This window comes from Geotrypetes seraphini, chromosome 1 (assembly GCF_902459505.1).
Source record: "Geotrypetes seraphini chromosome 1, aGeoSer1.1, whole genome shotgun sequence".
In the NCBI taxonomy this organism is placed as follows: domain Eukaryota; kingdom Metazoa; phylum Chordata; class Amphibia; order Gymnophiona; family Dermophiidae; genus Geotrypetes; species Geotrypetes seraphini.
The window spans coordinates 66,964,578-66,987,817 of NC_047084.1; the positions used below are offsets into that span (position 1 = coordinate 66,964,578).

A 23,240-nucleotide genomic window follows, 5' to 3' on the forward strand; every position below is an offset into this window, starting at 1 on the left:
GAGGGAGATGGCCCAACGAGGGGAAGAGATACCCGGACCAGTGAATGGCCTTGTCTCCGCAGTAAAGTATCTGCCGCGAGTTGCCTCCCTTTCCACCCCTCCCGGTCAGTAGCCCTCCTCGCAATCGCACGGTCCAGCAGCCTCCCTCCCAATCGCCAGTGGCAAAAAAACAAGCAAACCTGCGACTCTCTTGGGCTGTGTTGGATCCTTCGTGCCTCCTGGGGTGGGCCTACCAGACTCTTGGTAGCTTCCTACAGGTAGGGCTGCTCTGATCGGAACCTTCTTGCCACCGAGTCAAGGAGGACTCGGTGGCAAGAAGGTTCCAGTTGGAATAACCCTGCCTGCAGGATGTTTTGTAGGTCCGCCCTGGGAAGCGTAAAGGGGCCGACCCAGGCAGGGTTGTCGTTAGGGGAAGGCAGACAGAGCAGCTGCCCTAGGCCCCTTAGTCCGGAGCTTATCACCTCTTAACTTCATCTATGGCCTCCTTTTTCCTACTGGCCATACCTCTCCCTATGCAACCTAGCATCCTTCTAGCTATCGCCGTCACCTTTTCAACCTGTTTGGCCACCTTAAGATCATCATATTACATTTCTTAGCATTAAATTTTAGCTGCCATATTTCAGACCATTCTACAAGCTTCACCAGGTCTTTCTTCATGTTATTCACTCCATCCAGCGTGTCTACTCTATTGCAGATTTTGGTATCATCCGCAAAGAGGCAAATCTTACCTGACAACCCTTCACTAATATCGTTTATAAAAATGTTAAAAAGAAGAGGCCCAAGAATAGAACCTTGAGACACACCACTGGTAACATCCCTTTCCTCAGAGTGATCTCCATTGGTCACTACTTCTATGTCGCCTTCCACTCAACCAGTTCTTGACCCAGCCTGTCACTTTGGGACCCATCCTGAGGGTACTCAGTTTATTTATTAGACATCTGTGTGGAACACTGTCAAAGGCTTTGTTAAAATCTAAATACACCACATCTAGCACACATCCTCTATCCAATTCTCTGGTCACCCAGTCAAAGAAATTGATCAGGTTTGTCTGACAAGACCTACCTCTAGTGAATCCATGTTTCCTCTGGTCCATTAAAGACCTGGATTTTTGAATATTCTTTTCTGGATTTTAGGTTTTGACTGTTGTGAAGGTTTTCAGTTGTACTGTAATTTTTATACTGTATTATTTTTAGTTACATAAACAGCTTTAAAACCTTGGTTCTAATGGTGTATTAAGTTATTAATCAAATAATGTCCTCTAGTTTTACTGTTTCCCCTTCTCTGGAAGAGATTTGCTTCTATATTTAATATCTTTTAAGTATTTAAGCATCTGTATCATATCTCCCCTGTCGCTTCTTTCCTCTAGGGAGTACATATTCAGGTCTTCTGATCTCATGTGTTTCTTGGTGAAAGCCCCATACCATTTTTGCCACCCTCTTCTGGATCACTTCAAGTCTTTTTACATCCTTAGCAAGATACAGTCTCTAAAACTGAACACAATACTCTAGATGTGGCCTTACCAACAGCTTGTACAGAGGCTTCTACACCTCCTATCTTCTACTTATTATGCCTCTCTATGCAGACTAGCATCCTTCTGTCTATGGCCACCACATTGTTACACTGTTCTATCGCCAGAGGATCCTCAGACACTATCACCTCAAGGTCCCTCTCCCTGTCTGTGCATATCAACCTCTCCTAGAATATGACTCCCAAAATGCATCACTCTGCACTTTGCATTAAATTTTAACTGCCGTGAGTGTTTACCTTCTTGTGGCCAGCTCCCTCCTCCTTCCAGCTGCAGTTGTTTCTGTTCATAAAGCCGATATCAAAGCAGAGGCTTCCAGGTCAGCCGCGGGACGCTTGTAGGAGCCCGCTGCCCCTGGCTTTGTGAAGAGAAATAACTTTGGCTGGAAGGTAGAGGGAGCCAGCCACAAGAAGGTAAACATCCATGGGAGGGAGGCACAGAATGGAGGGAGGGAGAGAGAGGGGCGCATTGGGACTCAGGAGGGAAGGAGAGGGGCACATTGGGATTCTCAAAACTGACAGGTTTTGATCACTAAATTGAAAATAAAATCATTTTTCCTACCTTTGCTGTCTGGTGATTTCATGAGTCTCTGGTTGTGTTTCCTTCTTACTGTGTATCCTTTCTTTCTTTCTTTCTTTCTGCACTCAGGCCCAACAATTGTCCCTTTCTATTCTCTCCCTCCCTCCTTCCTATGTCCTTAGTGCCCCCAGTGCCTCCTTCCCATATCCATAGTGCCCCCAATGCCTCTTTCCCATGTCCATAGTGCCCCCAATGCCTCCTTCCCATGTCCATAGTGCCCCCAATGCCTGTCCTGTGTCCCTAGTGCCCCCAGTGCCTCCTTCCTTTGTCTTCTCTTGCCTTTGTCCCTCCCCCCGAAGCCAGCCTGCCTGCCTACTTCCTTCCCTCTCTCCAGTGCCTGATTCAACCCCCCCGCAGATTCAACCCCCCCCGCAGATTCAACCCCCCCCGCGATTCAACACTTCCCCCCCCCCCCGCGATTCAACACTTCCCCCCCCCCCCGCGATTCAACACTCCCCCCTGCGGATTCAACACCACCCCACCCGCAGATTCAACACCCCCCCCACTTGCGGATTCAAACCCCCCTGCCTGCCCGCCCGTGTACCGCCACTGCCTTCCAGTCTGCCTCCCTGCCGCGACGATTGAAACGCTGGACCGCCGCCGCTGCTTCTTGGCTTCTTCCCGACGTCAATTTTGACGTCGGAGAGGAAGTTCGGGGCCAGCCAATCGCTGCCTGACTGGCCCGAACTTCCTCTCTGACGTCAAAATTGACGATGGGAAGAAGCCAAGAAGCAGCGGCGGCGGCCCAGCGTTTCAATCGGCGCGGCAGGGAGGGAAAGTGATCGGCTGTCCTGGTGCCCCGCGCACAGCTTCGGGACGCTGTCCCTGAAAACGGGACATTTTTGGTGTCCCGAAGCGGTGGGTCAGAACAACGGGACAGTCGGCCCGAAAACGGGACTGTCCCGTTGAAAACAGGACGTATGGTCACCTTAGGTTAGACTGAAAATGCTTTTCCATGCAGGATACATTCCCATGCTTTCTTTTGGGCTTTTAAATGCATTCTATTCAACTTACTTCTCTTTTCCTCCATCTTAAATGCCATTTTACTGCTGTTTGAGCTAAAGCACCAGTTCATGCATGTTATCCCAACGTTTGTCTTACCACAAAGGAGTGCTCTATTTTTATCTCATGCTTTTTTTGAATTCCATCACTGTTTGTCTTCACCACTTCCTTCTGGATGGTATTCCAGGTACCCACCAATCCCTGCAATATCCCGATTTTTTTTTTTTTTTTTTTTTATTTCTTTGTAATATAGTACTCTAAGAGTGAGATCCTTGCTCCTCAAGTTTCTGCTGGAAAGCGATTCCTGCTATGATATTAGAAGTCTTATATTTGTATTGCAGTCCATTTAAAATGCCTAGAAACAGAAGGTTCCTAATGAGCATTAATTCAGTTTAAGTGTTACTGCTTTAGCTTTTCTTGGAACTCAGAAATTAAAGCAGATTAACTTATCAGTTTTCTTCTGTTCATCCTTTCAGGTTGCTAGGATACAGCTTCAGATCCAGGAAACACTGGCAAGGCAACATTCTCATCTATCCTCAGTACAAGATGCTATTTCACAACTTGACTCTGAGTTGATGGACATCACAAAGGTAATCCTGAATATATAAACCAGTGTGTGTAACTGCTCTTCAAAAATGTAGGGACAGCATCAAGTTTGATATCAGATCATTATATACCACTGGGCTAAGGAACTGGGTTCAATTCCCACTACAGCTGCTTGTGATCCTGGCCAAGTCACTTAACTCTCCATTTGCCTGCGGTAAAAAACAGATTGTGAGTCCACTAGGGACAGAGAAAATACCTGCATATAATAAATGTAAACTGCTTTGGATGTACCACTGAAAGGTAGTATATCAAATCCATGAACAGATTTCAAAGGATATTTAACGACAGGGTGTTACTCTTCCATGCAACAGATATTGCAGCCAGTAAAAATTACTGTTCAGTCACTGGATATCACTGTAAGTAGCAACCATTAAGCAGGCTATATATTTCAGTTGCCAACTTTCACAGTAGAATTTTTTTAAAAAAAATTTAATACCAGCCTAGCAAGAATAGGGGTATGTAAAAGGGGGGGAGGGGTTAGTAATAACAATAAAATCAGAATTAGGTAGGGATATTACTTCCTTGAAATATTTTCTTAATAGCAATTGACACTGAGGAAAATTCAAAATCCTTAAATTACATGACCTAAATTGATTTTCCAATTTCTCCAAAGTCCTGTGGATAATAAAACTATCCTTAATTCCAGTTATACCAGCTTGTTGCAATGTCACCAATTGGGCATCCAATTTAGGGGGGAATGTTATTTAACATTTTACGTTTTATTTTTATTATTTCTCTTTAACTTTTTATTAAAGCTTGAAAAAAAATCAACTGCCAGGCTCATATCTTCTACTCAGTTATTCTGCTTTCTCCCTAACCAGGATAAAGTACATATAAGATTCCAACTTGTTTCCTTCATCTATCTCTCTCTTGTCAGAGCAAATGTTCTTCAATGTTTTGAGCATTTAGCAGCACTAGATAGCCACTGCCTGACATCTGGCCTCCTAGGTCCCCAGTGTAGCCTGCCAATCATAAAAACATAAGAATTGCCATACTGGGACAGACTGAAGGTCCATCAAGCCCAGTATCCTGTTTCCAACAGTGGCCAACACAGGTCCCAAGTAGTAAAACATTTTAGGCTGCTTTTCCTTGGAATAAGCAGTGGATTTCCCAAGCCATCTCAATAACAGCCTATGGAGTTCTCTTTTAGGAAATTATCAAAACCTTTTTTAACCCCTGCTAAGCTAACTGATTTCACACATTCTCCAGCTACATGAACGTAAAATATGTTTATTTTCCCCTCTAGTATTTTTTATTGGCAAATAAAGTAGTATATATAGCACATTTCTAACAAAAATTGTGACTTTATTACAGCTGGCAATTTGATGCATTCAGATCTACAAGGATGAAAATACTAAAATGTCTAAATATTAGTAAAATGGGAAAGATATTTATTGCCCTTTGTTCCTTTCTGCAGTTATATGGAGAGTTTGCTGATCCATTTAAGCTATCTGAGTGCAAGCTTGCAATTATACATTGTGCAGGACATTCGGATCCTATATTGGTACAAACTCTTTGGCAAGAAATCATTGAGCGAGGTAAAACCAGTTGTTGGGGGTAAAAGGGATTCTCATATGTTGTTAACTCCTTTGTAATTGTGCTTATACCTGTATCTCCTGGATTTTTTGTGCACTATTAAACAAGTTCATGTGCTGAATGATTTTATTTCTTTCACATTTCAGTTTTCATTAATGTATCATTTAAAAATAACCTGTTTTTTTCTTTTGCATAGAGCTTTTTGGACCCCTGTTCGCTTACAAAAATTAGATAGCTCTAGGTCTAATAGATGTTGGCACTGTCATCTTGAGGCTGGGACATTAGATCATTTATTATTCTATTGTCCATTCATATCATTATTTTGGAATTCAATTTGGCCTCAAATAAATAGGATGATGGAAAATCCAGTAGCCTTGACTTATGATACTATCTTATTCGGCACAGCAATGAGAGCAAAGAGTCAAATTTCTTCAAACAATAACAAACTTTTATTTATATTGACTGGGGTAGCAGTACAACAAATTACATATAACTGGAAAAATTATGATAGGTTAAACTATAACTTCTGGTGGAATTCCGTATGCCATATATATAAAATGGAGCGTGCATTAGCAACACAGAGAGGTTATTTTGGCAAGTTTCAGAAGATCTGGGGACCATTAGCAGATTTCTGTAATGAATGAAATCATTTTCCCATAATAAAAATCTTATTAAGAAGGGAGGGGAGGTGGGTATCATTTTATTTAATTTATCTCATAAAATATTTGTCATTATTTTTATTATAATTGTTATGTGTATTGGGAGGGGAGGGAAAGGAGGGGGTTTAAATTTTAATAACAATTATTATACATATTAGGTAATACATATATTTCAGTTATTTTTGTTCATAAATACAGAATAATATATTGTATTTACAGTGGTACATGAAAGGAATTCAAGTGTATGTTTTATGAGATTGTTTTAAATTTCTATGTTACACTTGTGGATGTATGAAAATGAATAAAAAATTTAAAACAACAAAAAAAAAAGAACCTATCTAAGTGGTTTACATTAAGTTAAAAAATGGAGAGGCTGGTCCTGGCACTCTATGTTGTGTTGCAAAACTAGCAGAGACCAGTGACACCTTAAATACTGAAAATTTTATTGAAGCATGATGGTCTCTCTTGCTTTTTGCAACCATAAAATGTGAACACATCATAAGTAAAAGTGCAAAATGCCTGGGTTAGGAACCCCATTAACCAAAGTTTGATTAATACTGAGAGCTCAGGCTGAGACAACACTTCCCTTCCAGCCCTCAGCCAGCCTGATGTCCTGGGCCATTTGGCTAGCTGCTCTGGAGAGAAGAGAAGTGGGGTGAAAATGGAGCAACTGTCAATATTAGAACAATTGGTAACCTACTGACCTTACAGAAAGAAGTAAAGACACTTCTTTTCATGAACCAGATCTTTCTGGTCTCAAACTTTGACAGACCTTGCTTCAATGTACCTTACCTCAGAACACCTGTTCCTGTTAACCAGTTCTTCTGCTGTTCACTGCAGATATGTTAATACCCATGATTTATTTTCTTAGATTCTGCAAAGCATGTGTTCTTAGTCACATTCTCTATAAGTTGTAAGTTATTGATTCTATAGCTTTGTGTTTTGATCCTGTAGCATGTTATTGACTCTGTAATGTATGTATCTATTTATGAAAAGTTTGTGTATGTATCCTTGTAACCCGTTCTAGGTTCCTGGAGAGAACGGGCTATAAATATACCGTATTTTCACGCATATAACGCGCGCGTTATACGCGTTTTTACCTACCGCGCATACCCCTCGCGCGTTATACAAAAGTTTTTCTACATAGTTCCCACCCCGCCCGACGCCCGATTCACCCCCCCAGCAGGACCGCTCGCACCCCCACCCCGAACGACCGCTCGCACGCGCTCCCACCCGCACCCGCATCCACGATTGGAGCAAGAGGGAGCCCAAGCCCTCTTGCCCGGCCGACTCCCCAACTCCCCGACAATATCGGGCCAGGAGGGAGCCCAAACCCTCCTGGCCACGGCGACCCCTACCCCCACCCCGCACTACATTACGGGCAGGAGGGATCCCAGGCCCTCCTGCCCTCAACGCAAACCCCCCTCCCTCCAACGACTGCCCCCCCCAAGAACCTCCGACCGCCCCCCCCAGCCGACCCGCGACCCCCCTGGCCGACCCCCACGACACCCCCACCCCCCTTCCCCGTACCTTTGGTAGTTGGCCGGACAGACGGGAGCCAAACCCGCCTGTCCGGCAGGCAGCCAACGACGGAATGAGGCCGGATTGGCCCATCCGTCCCAAAGCTCCGCCTACTGGTGGGGCCTAAGGCGCGTGGGCCAATCAGAATAGGCCCTGGAGCCTTAGGTCCCACCTGGGGGCACGGCCTGAGGCACATGGGCCCAACCCGACCATGTGCCTCAGGCCGCGCCCCCAGGTGGGACCTAAGGCTCCAGGGCCTATTCTGATTGGCCCACGCGCCTTAGGCCCCACCAGTAGGCGGAGCTTTGGGACGGATGGGCCAATCCGGCCTCATTCCGTCGTTGGCTGCCTGCCGGACAGGCGGGTTTGGCTCCCGTCTGTCCGGCCAACTACCAAAGGTACGGGGAAGGGGGGTGGGGGTGTCGTGGGGGTCGGCCAGGGGGGTCGCGGGTCGGCTGGGGGGGCGGTCGGAGGTTCTTGGGGGGGCGGTCGTTGGAGGGAGGGGGGTTTGCGTCGAGGGCAGGAGGGCCTGGGATCCCTCCTGCCCATAATGTAGTGCGGGGTGGGGGTAGGGGGTCGCCGTGGCCAGGAGGGTTTGGGCTCCCTTCTGGCCCGATATTGTCGGGGAGTCGGCGGTCCTTCGGGGTGGGGGTGCGAGTGGTCCTGCCGGGCAGGCAGGACCAGAGGAGACTCGGGGCAGGGCTGGAAACGAGCAGGCGGGACCAGAGGAGACTCGGGGAAGGGCTGGAAACGAGCAGTCGGGACCAGAGGAGAGTCGGGGTGGCCAGAGGAGAGTCGGGGCGGGCGAAAGGAGAGTCGGGCGGCGACGGGGGAGTCGGGGCGGCATGCGCGGTATACGTGTGTGCGCGGTATATAAAAATTTCTGTACATAAAGTTGTGTTTTTCGCGCGCTATACCCGTGTGCGCGTTTTACACGGGTGCGCGTTATCTATGTGAAAATACGGTAAATAAATATAAAATAAAATAGTAGTTTTTTGAGACTGCATGTTGTCAGCTTTCTATAAAATTTTATTTGGAACATCCATTTTCATAGTTAGGGTTTGGTTCAGCAAGTTGTAAAATACACAGTTGAGACACATTATTATGACCATCACCTACCTCTAATGTCAGGGATGCACAGACAATGAATGAATGCACGTGTCACATGCATATTTCATGGATATATATAAGGTGGGATGTCAGCAAGTTGCCATTCTATTATATCTCTTCTGGATTCAGTATGCTAGGTGTTTAACCCTTCCTGCAATCTGGGAGTTTCAGAAATACAAACACTTTTTTGAGCACATGCTCCTCCCACCCCAGAGAGAGAGCGTTAGAGCCCCCTGTAGTACAATCTGTGCAGATAGGGTTTGCTCTGCATCTTTTTCTTATTTTTTTTCTTAATATTTGTCTTTGCTGTGGTCCTCTGTCAGAGGAAAGAACGCAGTATCGCAGAGCTGGACTGCTGCTTCATTGAAAAACGTTGGTGGATCTGTAGAGCAAGCCTGCTGTGTGCCACTCTTCCTGGACCTGGGGTCCATTTTCCTGGAAGCTCACTTGCCCTTTGACCTTGGCAGGGGTTTAAGCACAGGCTGTATGCATCCTGAGTAAAACTCCTCTGGTTTCAGAGCAGAGGTTGCTTTTCCCGCCCCCGGTCGCGTGTAGAGGATCCTTGGGGGCAGAGGTTGCATTTGGTGTCCGTCCGACTGGCAGTCCGTAGATCTTCAAGTCTGGTCATTTTAGAGCTGTTCTGAGGCAGATCATCCCTTTACTCCATTAAGCTGCAATTCAAAGAGCTGACAGGCAGGCACTTCAAACACCATGCATTCACCCTCCTTATTTCCTATGTGAACTTTTGGGGTGCTATTTGAAACTCTCTAAAACTCATTTTTGAGAGTTTCTGAGGTTAGGGATCAGGACTCCCACCTCCCCAAACCCCAAATCTCTATTTTTTATTTTGGGATTTTTTTTTGGTACAAATTCGCTGGCAGCAGCCATCTTGGATTTTTATCAATCTTTTTTTCAGAGTTTTATTTCTGCCTCAAAACCCCTCAATTCAATTAAAAATAATTTGGAATGTACTCCCCAGCCCCTAATCGTTGAATGTGTGCATTGATTATGCTGGATTGGCGCTGGATCAGCAACTATATCATGTGCTGCATTGTGTTGGGGGAGGGGGCGGGAGCTTTGGACTTCACCTTCTTCGGGTTCTCCAGGGCTGGGGAGCCAGCCTGGGTCCATGATTTTTGAAAAATAGCCCAGAGGCCATTTTGGAGTTTGGCGCCGAACACCTACATTCTGAGTCTGGGGACTCTTTGGCGCGGTGCGAGGGCCTCAGCAGGACAAATCCTACAGGGACAATGCGACATGTCTTACTCCCAGCATATATGATTCCTTCCGATTATTAATCCCCAAATGCATTACTCTGCATTTCTTTGCATTGAATTTTAGTTGCCAGGCATTAGACCAGTGGTTCCCAAATCTGTCCTGAGGGACCCCCAGCCAGTCAGGTTTTCAAGATATCCCTAATGAATATGCATGAGAGAGATTGCATATAATGGAAGTGACAGGTATGCAAATCTCTCTCATACATATTCATTAGGGATATCTTGAAAACCTGACTGGCTGGGGGTCTCCCAGGACAGGTTTGGGAACCACTGCATTAGACCATTCCTCTAACTTTTGCAGACCCTTTTTCATATTTTCCACTCCCTCTTTGGTGTCTACTCTGTTATTCTCCTACAACTAGACTATAAAGGAGCCCCTCAGTGAAAATTAGCTCCTATCAGTAATATGCCAGAATTTTGCTAAAGGACATGTTCAGACACATGTCTTTTTTTGCATTTATTTACTCTTTTTCTATAGAATGTCGCAGCCTAGTACTGCCTGCTGCAAATCTCTGTTGTTCTTATCTATCTAATCTATTTTCCACCTAGTCTAGGTCTTCTAGATATGTTATCAGAGTCATACTCAGTATGGGAAATAGTGCCTCAAACGTCTACATATAACCAGATTTAGAATTTATCCTTCATTGTATCCTGGGAAGCACCATAGCTCACTGTCTGATGCAACGAATGTGCAAAACCTTCTACCTTTTTCTCTGAACAGGTGCTACCCTTTCCAAGGCCAATCTGGCAGAGCCTCTCACAAAAAAATACCCCCTCAACATTGGCCATGCATTCTTGATTCATCTGCCTTGAAAGTATTTTGAAATAACAGGACAACAGGTTTCAGCCTGAAATCAACAAGAACACTTCAAATTATACATAGAGTGCTATGCTTTCTCTCATACTGATTCTCAGATACCTATGGAACCAGGCACATCTGTTAGTTAGATTCAATATGATTACTTAGCAGTCCATTCAGATACCCAAAAGGGTAGCGTAACTCGAACCATATCCTTTTCTGTGCCTCATATACAGTAGGCCAGTGTTCTTCAACCTTTTGACACCTATGGACCGGCAGAAATAAAATAATTATTTTGTGGATCGGCACCAGTCCACGGACTGATAGTTGAAGAATACTGGGCTAAGTCGTGCCTCTCGCCACCCAATCACCGCACCAGACCCTGCCCATATAATAATACTAATTGTAACACCATTTTTCATATATACCCACATACAATATAATCGTATTAACAACACATAATGGTTAACCACAAAATTAAAATACACAAAGCACACTGTATGCTTTTCAACATTCATTCCTACCAGAAAACAGATAACCCCATGCAAATGCAGGACCAAAAACTAAAAGTACTAATATTCACAAACAAACCCTTGCAAATGCAGGACCAAAAACTAAAAGTACTAATATTCACAAACAATCCCTTGCAAATGCAGGACTCTGCAAGCAGTACAACCCCCAGAGAAAAACAAACAAATACATTTCTTCCTGAACAGACAGGACAGACATTTAGGGCAGATGTAAAATCACTAAATAAAAAAAATAAAAGCATTTCCCCTACCGTTGTTGTCTCTCTCCCTCCATGTGCCTTGCCTTCTGGCTTGCTCCCCGGTGTTAGCTTCAGGCCGGTCCACGGTGCGATCAACGCAGGGTCTTCGGGCCGGCTCCCTGAGTGCTGCATTGCACAAAGTTGTGGGAAGCGGCTCCTCGTGCGCATCCTGCACCTCATCTGGAAGCCTTCCCTCTAAGTTGCGACGTCAGAGAGAAGGCTTCCGGGTCAGGCGCAGGCCGTGGGTAGGAGCTGCTTCCAACGGCTTTGTGCACTGCAGCACTTAGGGAGCCAGCCCGAAGACGCCACATTGATCGTACCGAGGACCGGCGGCTACCTAACAATCTCTTGGGCCTGATGGAGGTGTCGGCCCTGTGGACCGTCAGAAAATTTCTGCGGACCGGCGATTGAAGAACACTGCAGTAGGCTATCTCTTTTTCAATACTAATAGCTTACCCTTTCTCTCTAGCAGTTTCACCCATCATTGAAACTTCTAAAAACCGAAAACTCAAACAAACAAAAATTGCTCAGCACTCCTATTTTTTCAGCTATACTCATGTGTAACATAGTGATTAAATCTAAAGCCTCAGCACTCTAGAGTTGTAAGTTAAAAACCTGTACTTCTGCTTGTGACCCTGAGCAAATCACTTAATTTGCCACAGCTCCGCTTTGAGTGTGCATATATAACTGAAAAAAGAAATCAGTATACAAGTCCTAATGTTTTTTTCTTTTTTCTTGCCCCAATGTAACCATCGTTCACTGAATCTGATCATTTTCCTTCTGTCACTGGTACTGCCTATCTTTTATAACTCTAGTCTTTCTCCTACTTCAGTCAAAATCCAGAAGTAATACAACACATTCTTCAACAATGGGGCACCCCTGTAATAGAACTTTTTGTTTCCGAAGTCAATGCTCAGTGCACCAAGTATTGCTCCTATGTCCTGCACATCATGCACTGGCAAGAGACACTTTCCATCCCATGAAATCTTGCTCTTTTATATGCCTTTCCAATTCCACTTATTTCCAAAGTTCTTCAGAAAGTCGCCAGAGGCTACGCTCAAATGAGTCTCATTGTTCCTCATTGGCCTTTGGAAATCTGGTATCTGATGCTCCTTGACTTTTTCGATTCCCCTTCACTTCCTTTAGGGGATCATCTCATGGCATGCATTGGAAACTGAACAGTCAATCTTTGCTGACATCCCAGTCTCTCCATCAGGGAAAATGGTTCTTTTTGCAGCCAGATGCCGGTCCACAAGCAAATCTTATCAAGTTAAGTGGAAATGTTTTTCCGTCTGGTCACGTTCTCAAGCTCCAGATCTCTTTTGATGCCCAATCAATCACATTTTAGCATACCTGTCCCACTTATCAGATTCGGGCCTTAAGACCAGTTCTGTGCATCTTCATCTTTCAGCTATCCCACCTTCTAGATGGGAAGCCAATTTTACATAACCCTCTAGTTTCTCGTTTCCTCAGAGGTCTCACTAACCTTTGGCCTCCACTTCAAACTCCACCTCCAGCTGGGACCTTAATATTATCTTGGACCAGTTGATGAAAGATTCTTTTGTACCTTGGATGTCTGCCATATTACCTTTCCTAACTTGCAAAACAGCCATCCCCGTGGCTCTTATTTCTGCAAGAAGAGTTAGTGAATTGCAAGCACTAGTTATCTATTATCCATACCTCCAATTTTTCCCCCAATAGAGTGCTAATGTGGATTCACCCAAAAATTTCTTCCAAAGGTTGTTACAGATTTCCATCTCAATCAATCAATAACCTTGCCATCATTTTTCCTCCTTCACACTCTTCAGCAGAGCAAAATCTGCATGCCCTGGACTGCAGGAGAGCATTAGTTTTCTACCTGAAAAGAATTGCAGCTATCCGCAACACTAATCAGCTCTTAGTTTCCTTCAATTTAACTACTCAAGGTAAAGCAGTATCTAAACAGACTATATCCTCGTGGATTGCCTATTGCATCTTCTTTTGCTATACTAAAACTCATCTAAATCCTCCCGGACAAATTGGAGCACATCAGGTACATGCAACAGCTTCCTCAATTGCACTTCAGGATTTCTGCAAAGCAGCAATTTGGTCCTCAGTAAATACGTTTACTGAGCACTATTGTTTAGACCAGAGTTCAGTGCAAGATATTCAATTTGGACAATCAGTCCTCCATAATTTATATGTGCTATAATTTAGTTCCTCCTTCCCTTTTCTTCTTGAAGTTAGGGACTCACCAGCAAGTATGCCTGCATTTCCCCTGCTTGTCTCTGTAGAAAGCAAAGTTGCTTGCCTGTAACAGGGGTTCTCCGTAGACGGTAGGTGAATGCAGCCACACTTGCCTACCCACCATCCCCTTCCCTACATAATGAGACCTTTCTTATAAACTAGTAACAAAACTGACTAAGCAGGGGGAGGAGCTCGGAAGGCAAGGTGTCTGCACATTCTCAATAAGTTAAAAAAAAACACCCAAAAAACAAATTTACTATACCTAGGGAAGAGCACCGGCACTCAGGCTCAGTCAGAGGACTTCACCAGCAAGTGTGGTTGCATTCCCCTGCTGTCTAAGGAGAACCTCTGTTACAGGTAAACAACTTTGCTTTCTTTACAACTTAGGATCTCCTGAAGGTCAAAGTACCATCAATTCTGTGCTTTCTTTCTCTTTGCCTGTCTTCATTCTAGCTAAATCTCATACTATTAATGACTTTCCCAGCCAGCTTGAAATTTTGGTGCATTTTCCAGGACATTAAAAAAATAAAATCAAAACCACTCACATACCCATAAGAGAGTATCATTTCTATAATGTTATTTCTTTTATAATAAGTGCCTATGCTCATTTGTTGCTTTCAGAATTGAATGACAGCATAAGCATGAGTCCAGCAGATAGAATGCAAGCACTGAGTTTAAAGATGGTGTTACTCGGGAAAATTTATGCTGGCACTCCTCGTTACTTTCCTCTAGGTAAGTAATTGACTTTATGTGCTCTGAAGTGTATAAATTATATCAGAACTCTGAAGCACACTGCTATACAGAAAGCTCAAGCTTATATCCCTTTATGGGGTCATCAAGGTTTATGTGGATCACAGGTGAAATGCACAAGCTCCAGAAAATATGGTGAAGTGGATCCCATTGTTTATACGAATACTTGACATAGCAAGATTCTTATTAATGACTTTCCCTTGGGTTTTTGGCTGATAAGGATAAAACAACAAAAATCTATTAATATGATATGTATTTTTAAATGGTAGGAGATTCTGTAATTCATATTCTGTTCCACAAATATTGTGTAGCTAGCTACTGTTAATAATAAATAGCATTTCAGCATGCTCAGAACAAATCAGGGAAATTTGCATCATTTCCCAAAAGTGTGTATGTAGCCTTATTGCAGTATTTTATGTCTTTTATTCACAGCACCTGATAATACAGAGAGAAGTTTAAATGTGTTTGGTGGACAATATTAGAAAAACAAAATAAATTAGAATGCAGGAAAAAAATAAAAGTTGATATAGGCTCTGGAAAGTATCAGTTGGTAGTCAAAGAATGAATATGAGATGTGAGCTTTTTCCAGAGATCAGGAAGATAGACAATTGTTCCAGTGGATATGGACTGCTAGAAAAAATTATAGAAATGGAACATAGATTCTGTTACGTCCCTTCTGGATTCCATATGCTAAATGTTCAATCCCAGCCCGCAGTCCGGGTATTACAGAAATCCACAACTTTTTTAAGCACATGCTCTCTACCCCCTTAGCCTGAGAACTGGTAAACAAATCTAGTTTCACTTTCTGCAAGCAGTCCATGTAGAAGTCTTTTGCAGTTGCTGTGCTTCTATTTCTTATTTTTTCACTTAAAGTTTGTTTCTTGGTGGCTTCAGTGCCTTGAGACCCCTACCCGATGGTCCCATGTCAGAGGAAAGGATGCAGTCCCGTGGTGCCAGACTTCAGCTTCACAGAAAAGCTCTGGTGGATCTGTAGAGCCAGCCTGCTGTGTACCACCATTTATAGATTCAAGGTCCCTTCCACTGGGAGACTGTTGGCTTGTGACCTTGTCACAGGTTTCAAGTGCAGGCTGTATGCATCTGGAGCAAAATCCACCTGGGTTTCAATGCACAGGCTCTGCCTTTCCCGCTCCTGACAGCCTGGGCGAGGATCCGTGGGGGCGGAGGTCATAAGTCGGTATCCAGCCGGCTGGCAGTCCGAAGACCTTCCACTTTGATCATTTGGAGAAGTTTCTGAGGTAGAAAGTCCTGACTGACATGACACTGACAGGCATAGCACTGCAGAGACTGTATTGTGCATATTTTACTTTGAATAAGTTAGGGTCGCATTTTGTTAGTCAGTATCTTTATTGAATTGTATTATTTTCTTTTATAAGACACTGTTATTTGGATCTGTATTTTAATTACTTGTTGTAATTACTATTGTGTAAACCGCCAAGAACTGATAGTTTGGCGGTATAAAAAAATAAACTATTATTATTACCTCCATTATTTCCTAATATTATTTCCCAACATCGGGAGTGACTTGTAAAAATGATTTAAAAATCATTTTTCACAGTTTCTGAGGGTAGGGTTCAGGTCCCCTACCATCCCAAACCCCAAAGCGCTATTTTTTTTTTTTTTTTGCTTTGTGGTTTTTTTTGCCATTTTTGGTGCGAATTTGTGTCGGTGGCCATCTTGGATTTTAAACTCGATCTTTTTTTCTAACTTTTATTTCTGCCTCAAAAACCCCTCGATTTGATTCAAAATCGATTAGGGGCTGGGGAGTCCATCCCAATCTATTGAATGTGGACATTCATTGTGCTGGATTGGCGCCGGATCAGCATTTGTGTACCATGTAGCACGCCAGGTGAGGGGGCGGGAGCTTCAGACTTCGCCACCTCCATGTCCTCTTGAGCTGGGGAGCTGTCCTGTGTCCGTGACTTCTGAAGAAAAATTCGCCCAGAAGCCATTTTGGAGTCTGGCACAGTATGCCTGTGACATGACACGTGTACCTCAACAGCCCTGCCAGTGTAGGCCTTTTCATCGAATTTTATTCAACAGCTCTGAAAGACGTAGCCTCACACCATGCTCGTTTGACACATCCAGTGGGCACGTTGGGGCTCTTTCGGTCTCTGGCATCTGTGGCAAAGTTTCCTGTTCAGGAGCTCTCATGTCTGGCCATGCCTGACCTCGATTGCAGTAGTTGCCATGCAGTTTTTATGATTCTTCTGTCTCCTGCCACTGTATTTAATTTGGATCTGGCTGATGCGTTTGCTGAGACTGGTCTCCTCTGCTGCCCTGAGCATCCATAAGAACATAAGAATTGCCGCTGCTGGATCAGACCAGCGGTCCATCCTGCCCAGCAGTCCGCTCACGCGGCGGCCCTCAGGTCAAAGATCAGTGCTCTAAATGAGTCCAGCCTCACTAGCGTAAGTTCCAGTTTAGCAGGAACTTGTCCAACTTTGTCTGGAGGGTGTTTCCCCTATAACATCCTCTGTAAGAGCGTTCCAATTATCTACCACTTTCTAGGTGAAGAAGAACTTCCTTACTTTTGTACGGAATCTATCCCCTTTCAGCTTTAGGGAGTGCCCTCTCGCTCTCCCTACCTTGGAGAGGGTGAACAATCTGTCTTTATCTACTAAGTTGAATGTTTCGATCATGTCCCCTCTTTTCAAGGGAGAAGAGGCCCAGTTTCTCCAATCTCTCACTGTACGGCAACTCCTCCAACCCTTTAACCATCTTAGTCGCTCTTCTCTGGACCCTTTCGAGTAATTCTTCTTCATGTACGGCGACCAGTGCAGGACGCAGTACTCCAGGTGAAGGCGCACCATGGCCTGGTACAGCAGTATGATAACCTTCTCCGATCTGTTCGTGATCCCGTTCTTTATCATTTCTAGCATTCTGTTTGCCCTTTTCGCCACCACCGCACATTGCGCAGACGGCCTCATCGACTTGTCAATCAGAACTCCCAAGTCTCTTTCCTGGGAGGTCTCTCCAAGTACCGCCCCGTACATCCTGTATTCGTGCATGAGATTTTTGTTGCTGAACTGGAGATGGTGATCCTTCTTCACTTTTGCAATGGGCTGCTGTCCGCCTCTTTACGGCTGCTGTTCTGAAAGAGCTCCATTTGGATTTTCCACCTTCCAATTCTCTGGCTTCGATCATAGACGTTCTCCTGTGCCATTTCCATTCTGTCCACAGCTCCTTGGATCTGTTTTCAGAACAATGTGATCCCTGGAAAGCACAGAGTTTGGCTGAAATAGCCTTACAGACAGGCTATGTACCTGCCCTTCCATATAGTTCTCGGTTCTTAATTCTATCTCAGGAGGTGTTCTGTCTGATCTTACAAGAGCTGGGGTTTGCCCCAGAGGGTCTTGGCTTCAGCAGAGATCTCGAAGGCCGACCAACAAGGAAGCTAGGGCCGGATGACTAGGTTTGGCCCTGACTGGCACACGAGTGCCAATATGATGTTCCCTCTGAGGCCTCTGGTTGGTCGGGTAATCCACTGGACAGTGACACATCCACTGGAGCCACTAGAGGCTGGGATGTGTCACTGTCCAGTGGATTACCCGATTGACCTCGCCGCTCGTGGTATGCAGTTTTTGTATGTTTTCAATGGAACAAGAAGCTCCGGCTCTTTTTGTCATTCATATCTTCTCAGTCAGGGATCGGTGTCCATGGAGAACCCATGGTGTTTGGTCTTACAGTATGGCTCTTGAGTTATCAACCTTGATGATGCGCAGTTATTCAGAGGTAGTTATCTTGAAGACTTTGTGCTTGAAGTAACCCTCTCCTATGGCTGCTTCTGCCAAAGTGGGATGGGGCAAACCCCAGCTCTTGTTTCTGCCATAGTGGAGTGCTAGGAATTAGGTAAAGCCTGAGAAGTCCCAGTTCGGTAGTCCTGGCTTTCCTTCAGGAGGGTTTAGAAAAATTCTGGCATTGGCCTCCCTGAAAGTTCCGGTTGCAGGCCTTTTGTGTTTTCGAGTGCACGGAGGTGTTAGTTAGCTTACTACTCTTCCAGATGTATCCAGGTGTATTTGGTGGGGGGGAGACAAGTCATCTGCATCCTCCTTTGCATCTTCCTTTCCTTTGTGGAATCTTACCATCATTTTGCAGGGCCTTGGTAAGGCCCCCTTTGAACCACTATAGGATGAATTTCTTCAGGACCTACCAATCAAGATGGATTTTCTGGTCACCAGTCTCAGCATGGTCATTTTGGAGCTTTATGTTCTTTCGTGCACGGAACTCTTTCTCTTTGTTACAACGTGGGTGTTTTTCCTCTGTACTGTACCTTCCTTCTTGCCGACAGTGGTCTCGGTCTTTCATGTCAACCAAGAGTTGGTTGCCTGCTTTTCATCCAATAGGTTCAGTGCGCAAAGATCAGATCTTACGTAAATTGGATGTCCGGAGGGTCTTGCTCTATTATTTGGAAAGGACTAATGAGTTCAGTCTGTCTGATTTCCTTTTTGTTATAACTGCTGCACCTTGCCATGGTAGGCTGGCATCCAAGTTCTCAATCACTCGATGAATTTGAATGGTAATTTCTGCGACTTTCATCACCCGCAGTATGCAGCTGCTGATTTCACTCAAAGCGCTCTTGACCTAGAAGTGTGGCTGCATCATGGGCAGAATCTTGCGCGATTCATCCATATGAACTTTGCAGGGTGGCTACTTGGTCCTCTCTTCATACTTTTACCCGATTTTATCGAGTGCTTGTGGCAGCACATTCTGATACTGTTTTTCAGGACCTCGGGTTTGAGAGCAGGCTCTTCTGTCCCTTCCTAGCTAACGTGACTTTGGTACATCACCTAGCATATGGAATCCAGAAGGGACGTAAGCGTATGGAATCCAGAAGGGACATAACAGAATGGAAGATTAGGTTTATACCTTCGATAATCTTCTTTCTGTTAGTCCCTGTAGGATTCCATATGAGCCACTTTCTCTGTATTCACTCAGTTGTTTGGAGTAGCCTGCTCCTTTCTGCCTTGGTTACTTGCATTACAGGCTTGAAGATTTTCCAGCCAGTTGCCAGATTCTGTGGGGAGTTTCTGTGAGTATGCACATTACCGAAGGCTTTTCTTGGGGTGTTCGCTCACACGCTGCAGGTTAGTACTACATTGTTCCTCAATGTTTTTCTGAGTTGCCTTTGTGCCTGTTATCACTTGTAAATATTTTGTATAGCAAACCAGTTCATGAATTACTTCTGTTGATGGGGATTCTCCCCTGTATCCCCTTGTCATGGATTTGTTCAGGTATGGGACTTAACTGGATTTGTTTACTAGCTCTCAGGCTAAAGGGGTGGAGCATGTGCTCAAAAAACTTGCAGGTTGGGATTAAACACCTAACATATGGAATCCTCCAGGGACTAACAGAAAGAAGATTATTGAAGATATAAACCTAATCTTCCAATGATGGGCTGGAGAAGAATTTGAATATGCTAACAAATGTTTTTCTTTTAGTTTGATAAAAAAGGTTTGGCAAAATTCTGATTATGTAAAGGTGGTAATGAAGGGCAAGTAATTTTAGACTTTATGCATGAGTATTAATGGCTGAATAGGGAGGTGATACGGGAGCACTGAAAACTTGCTACTTGTTGCAAGGAAATTGATTATATTGTGGGGTTGCATTGAATTTGAGAAATAGGTTGCAACTACTTAAACATACAACATTTTAAAGCAAAATAATGTGATTGGGTTACTCCCCTTTTAGGTTAATTATATTGGTTGACTATTGAGTCAAATTTAAGCTGTTTGTAGTAATATACAAATTATCACATGGTATGGGAGCACAGGGTTTACTGAGGTATCTATCATTTCCAGTGGGAAGAGAAGGTGACCTAGAGAGAAGGGACGAACAGATGGGGGTGGGGGGATGATAGAGAGAGGTAGGAAGGGAGACAAAACTACTTTTACTGTAACTCTCAAGCAATCAGAAACTACAGTTATCTGGCATCCACCAATCCCCATGGGTGCTGGATAACTGAGTCTACTGTACTAAGCTGCAGCAAAATCTCAGCATGACTTAAAGCGAGACTGTTCTCCAAGCCTTTCATCATATGAAAGTTGTCCCATCCCCTATATCATTTATGTTGCCCATCTCTCTATCTTTTTAGAGATGCAGTGTCTAGAATTGCACATGGTATTTGAGGAAGAGAATAGTGGATGGGCTTATTGGATGGGCCATTTGGCTTTTATCTACTGTAATGTTTCTATTTAGAAAAGCAAAGAGGAAAATATTAAACATTTATTGCCTTCTTTTTTTCTCCAGATTTTATAGTACAGTTTCTTGAACAGCGAGTTTGTTCATTAAACTGGGATGTGGGGTTTGTAACATATACCTTGCAGGAAATCGGAATATCCCTGCCTAGGTCGCTTGAAGTTTATGACCGTCTGTTCAAAGCACGGGTAAGAAAACACTGTAGAGATGTAACTTTTTTTTTTTTTTTAACTTATTTTATGCCTATATCTTGTTGCTCAAAGCAAATTCTATATATTGTCATAGATTTATTTTGTTTTATTTCCTTTTCCCCTTTGTCCACAGTGAGCATCTTTAGCCAGGGGCCACAAACATACTGAGTAGCTATGTGGATCCTAAATCTGACCACTAGGTGTCAGCATTGAAGTACTGAGCAATAATGGAGATGCCTCCTCCACAGGGGTTGTGAAAGCTTACATTACATTACATTAGTGATTTCTATTCCGCCAATACCTTGCGGTTCAAGGCGGATTACATAAAAGTTTTCAGAGATTACATAAAAGTTTACAGGAATAGCATAAGAGATGTCATAAAAGTTACATAAGAATTACCAAAGAGTTGTCGAGATCTTAAGGTGATAAATGTTGGGTAATAAGAATTATCAGAGAGTTGTCGAAATCTTAAGGTGGTAAGTGTTGGGTAAATAGAGGCATTTTAGCATTAGTTGGGTAGTTAGAAGCATATTAGAGTATATTAAGGGTATAGAGTGGGTAGGTGGGGTTTGGGTAGGAACTGGTCATGTTAGATAGGTTTTATGTATTTTTTGAAGAGTAGGGTTTTAGTATCTTTCTTGAAGGTTTTGTAGTCTGTGGTTGATGACAACAGAATGGTGATTGTTTAGCTGCTTTGGTGGCTATTAGGTTGTCATATAGTTTTTTTCGTGTGACATTTTTGGATGGTGGGTGTGTGAAAAGTGAGTGGGTTCTCCTGTGCCTGGATGAGGAGGATTGAGTTAGTTGGTTATTCCAGTAGGTTGGGCTTTCTCCGTTAATAGCTTTGAATAGTAGGCAGTAGAATTTGAAATGTACTCTTGCTTGTATTGGAAGCCAATGTGAGTCATGGTATGCTTCTGTGATGTCATATTTTTTCAATGAGTAGATGAGTCTTAGGGCTGTATTTTGTATAGTTTTTAATTGTTTTATCATGGTCACTGTACATGGGAGGTATAGTATGTTGCAGTAGTCTGTTAGTCCAAGGATAAGGGATTGTACAAAAAGTAGGAATTATTTCCTGTCGAATTTTTGGATTTGTCTTAGATTTCTCATGATCACGAATGATGATTTTATTACTTTGTTGATTTGTGGTTGCATGGTACAGCCTCTGTCAATTAATACTCCCAGAAGTTTTAGTGTGGGTTGAATAGGGTATGAGATCGAGTTTATTACTAGATTTGTTAAGGTAGGAGTTTTATTGTTTTCTAGAAGGATGAAGTTTGTTTTGTCAGGGTTAAGTTTTAATTTGTGCTCTGTCATCCATGTTGCTACTGTTTCGAGTGTTCTGTGTATTGTGCTTGTCATGGTGGGTTCTGGGTGGTCAAAGGGGAGGAGAATAGTGATGTCATCTGCATAGCTGTATGAGGTTATGCCATGTTTGTCTAGGTAGAAGCTGAGGGAGGCTATGTATATATTGAATAGTGTGGATGATAGGGGTGATCCCTGGGGAACTCCGCAGGGGTTGAACCGTAGTTCTGATTTTTCTTGCTTTGTTTTAACCCTGTAGGTTCTGGATTGTAGGAAGCCTTTGAACCATGAAAGTACCTTGTCTGACATTCCAATGGAGTCTAGATTTTGTATGAGAATGTCGTGATCAACCAGGTCGAAGGCTGCAGAGAGGTCTAGTTGTATGAGCAGGGTTTTCTTGCCTGTACAGAGGTATTGTCTGGCAGTGTTCATTTGTGTTCCTAGTAGGGTCTCCGTGCTATGGTTGGCTCTGAAGCCAGACTGTGTAGGGTGGAGTAAGTTGTGTTTATCTAGGTATGAGGTTAAGGCTTTGGCTACGAGGCCTTCCATCAGCTTGACGTACAGTGGGATTGAAGCTATGGGTCTGTAGTTGGATGGATGGTCTGTTGTTCCTTTGGGGTCTTTTAATATCGGAGTTATGATGATTTCGCTGAGTTCTTGTGGGAAATGACCCTCTAATAGTAAAGATTGTATCCATTGTAGAAGCAGGGAACGGAATAATGTACTTGAGGTTTTCAGTAGGTATAGGGGGCAATGGTTGAGGTCACAGGCTTTGTGACTGTATTTATTATATAGATTGTTCAAGTCTAACCATTGTATGGGTGAGAAATAGGACCAAGTTCTATCTGCTGCGGCTGGTTCTTTTTCTGTGGGGGGAAATGAGGTCTGTGAGGGGGTTCCGTTGAACGTGGCTCTGATGTTTGAGATCTTGTTTTTGAAGTATGTGGCTAAGAGGGTGGCTGAAGGAGGGGTGGAGTTGCTGTTGGCTATTTAGGTTGTGGTGTCTATGAGAACTTTTAGTAGCTGGAATAGCTTTTTTGTGTCTTGGGGTCCTTCTCCTATTTGTTTTGAGTAGTATGTCTTTCTTTTTTCTTTCAGTTTTTTTTTATAATTTCGGTTTGTTACTATCCATGCTGTTTTTGTGGACTCTTGCCCCAGAACATTAT

At 43.7% G+C, this 23,240-nt stretch overlaps 1 protein-coding gene across 3 annotated transcripts in view; it reads left to right on the forward strand.

Moving 5' to 3' along the window:
* The window catches only part of NUP155 (nucleoporin 155), a 261,773-nt gene that overhangs the window by 218,816 nt on the left and 19,717 nt on the right, over positions 1–23,240 (forward strand). For all 3 annotated transcript variants that reach the window (XM_033932712.1, XM_033932698.1, XM_033932703.1), the window contains exons 30-33: positions 3,583–3,696; positions 5,130–5,250; positions 14,231–14,341; positions 20,627–20,763. In XM_033932712.1, coding sequence (XP_033788603.1) covers positions 3,583–3,696; positions 5,130–5,250; positions 14,231–14,341; positions 20,627–20,763 — 483 coding nt within the window. The remainder of the gene's footprint in view (positions 1–3,582; positions 3,697–5,129; positions 5,251–14,230; positions 14,342–20,626; positions 20,764–23,240) is intronic.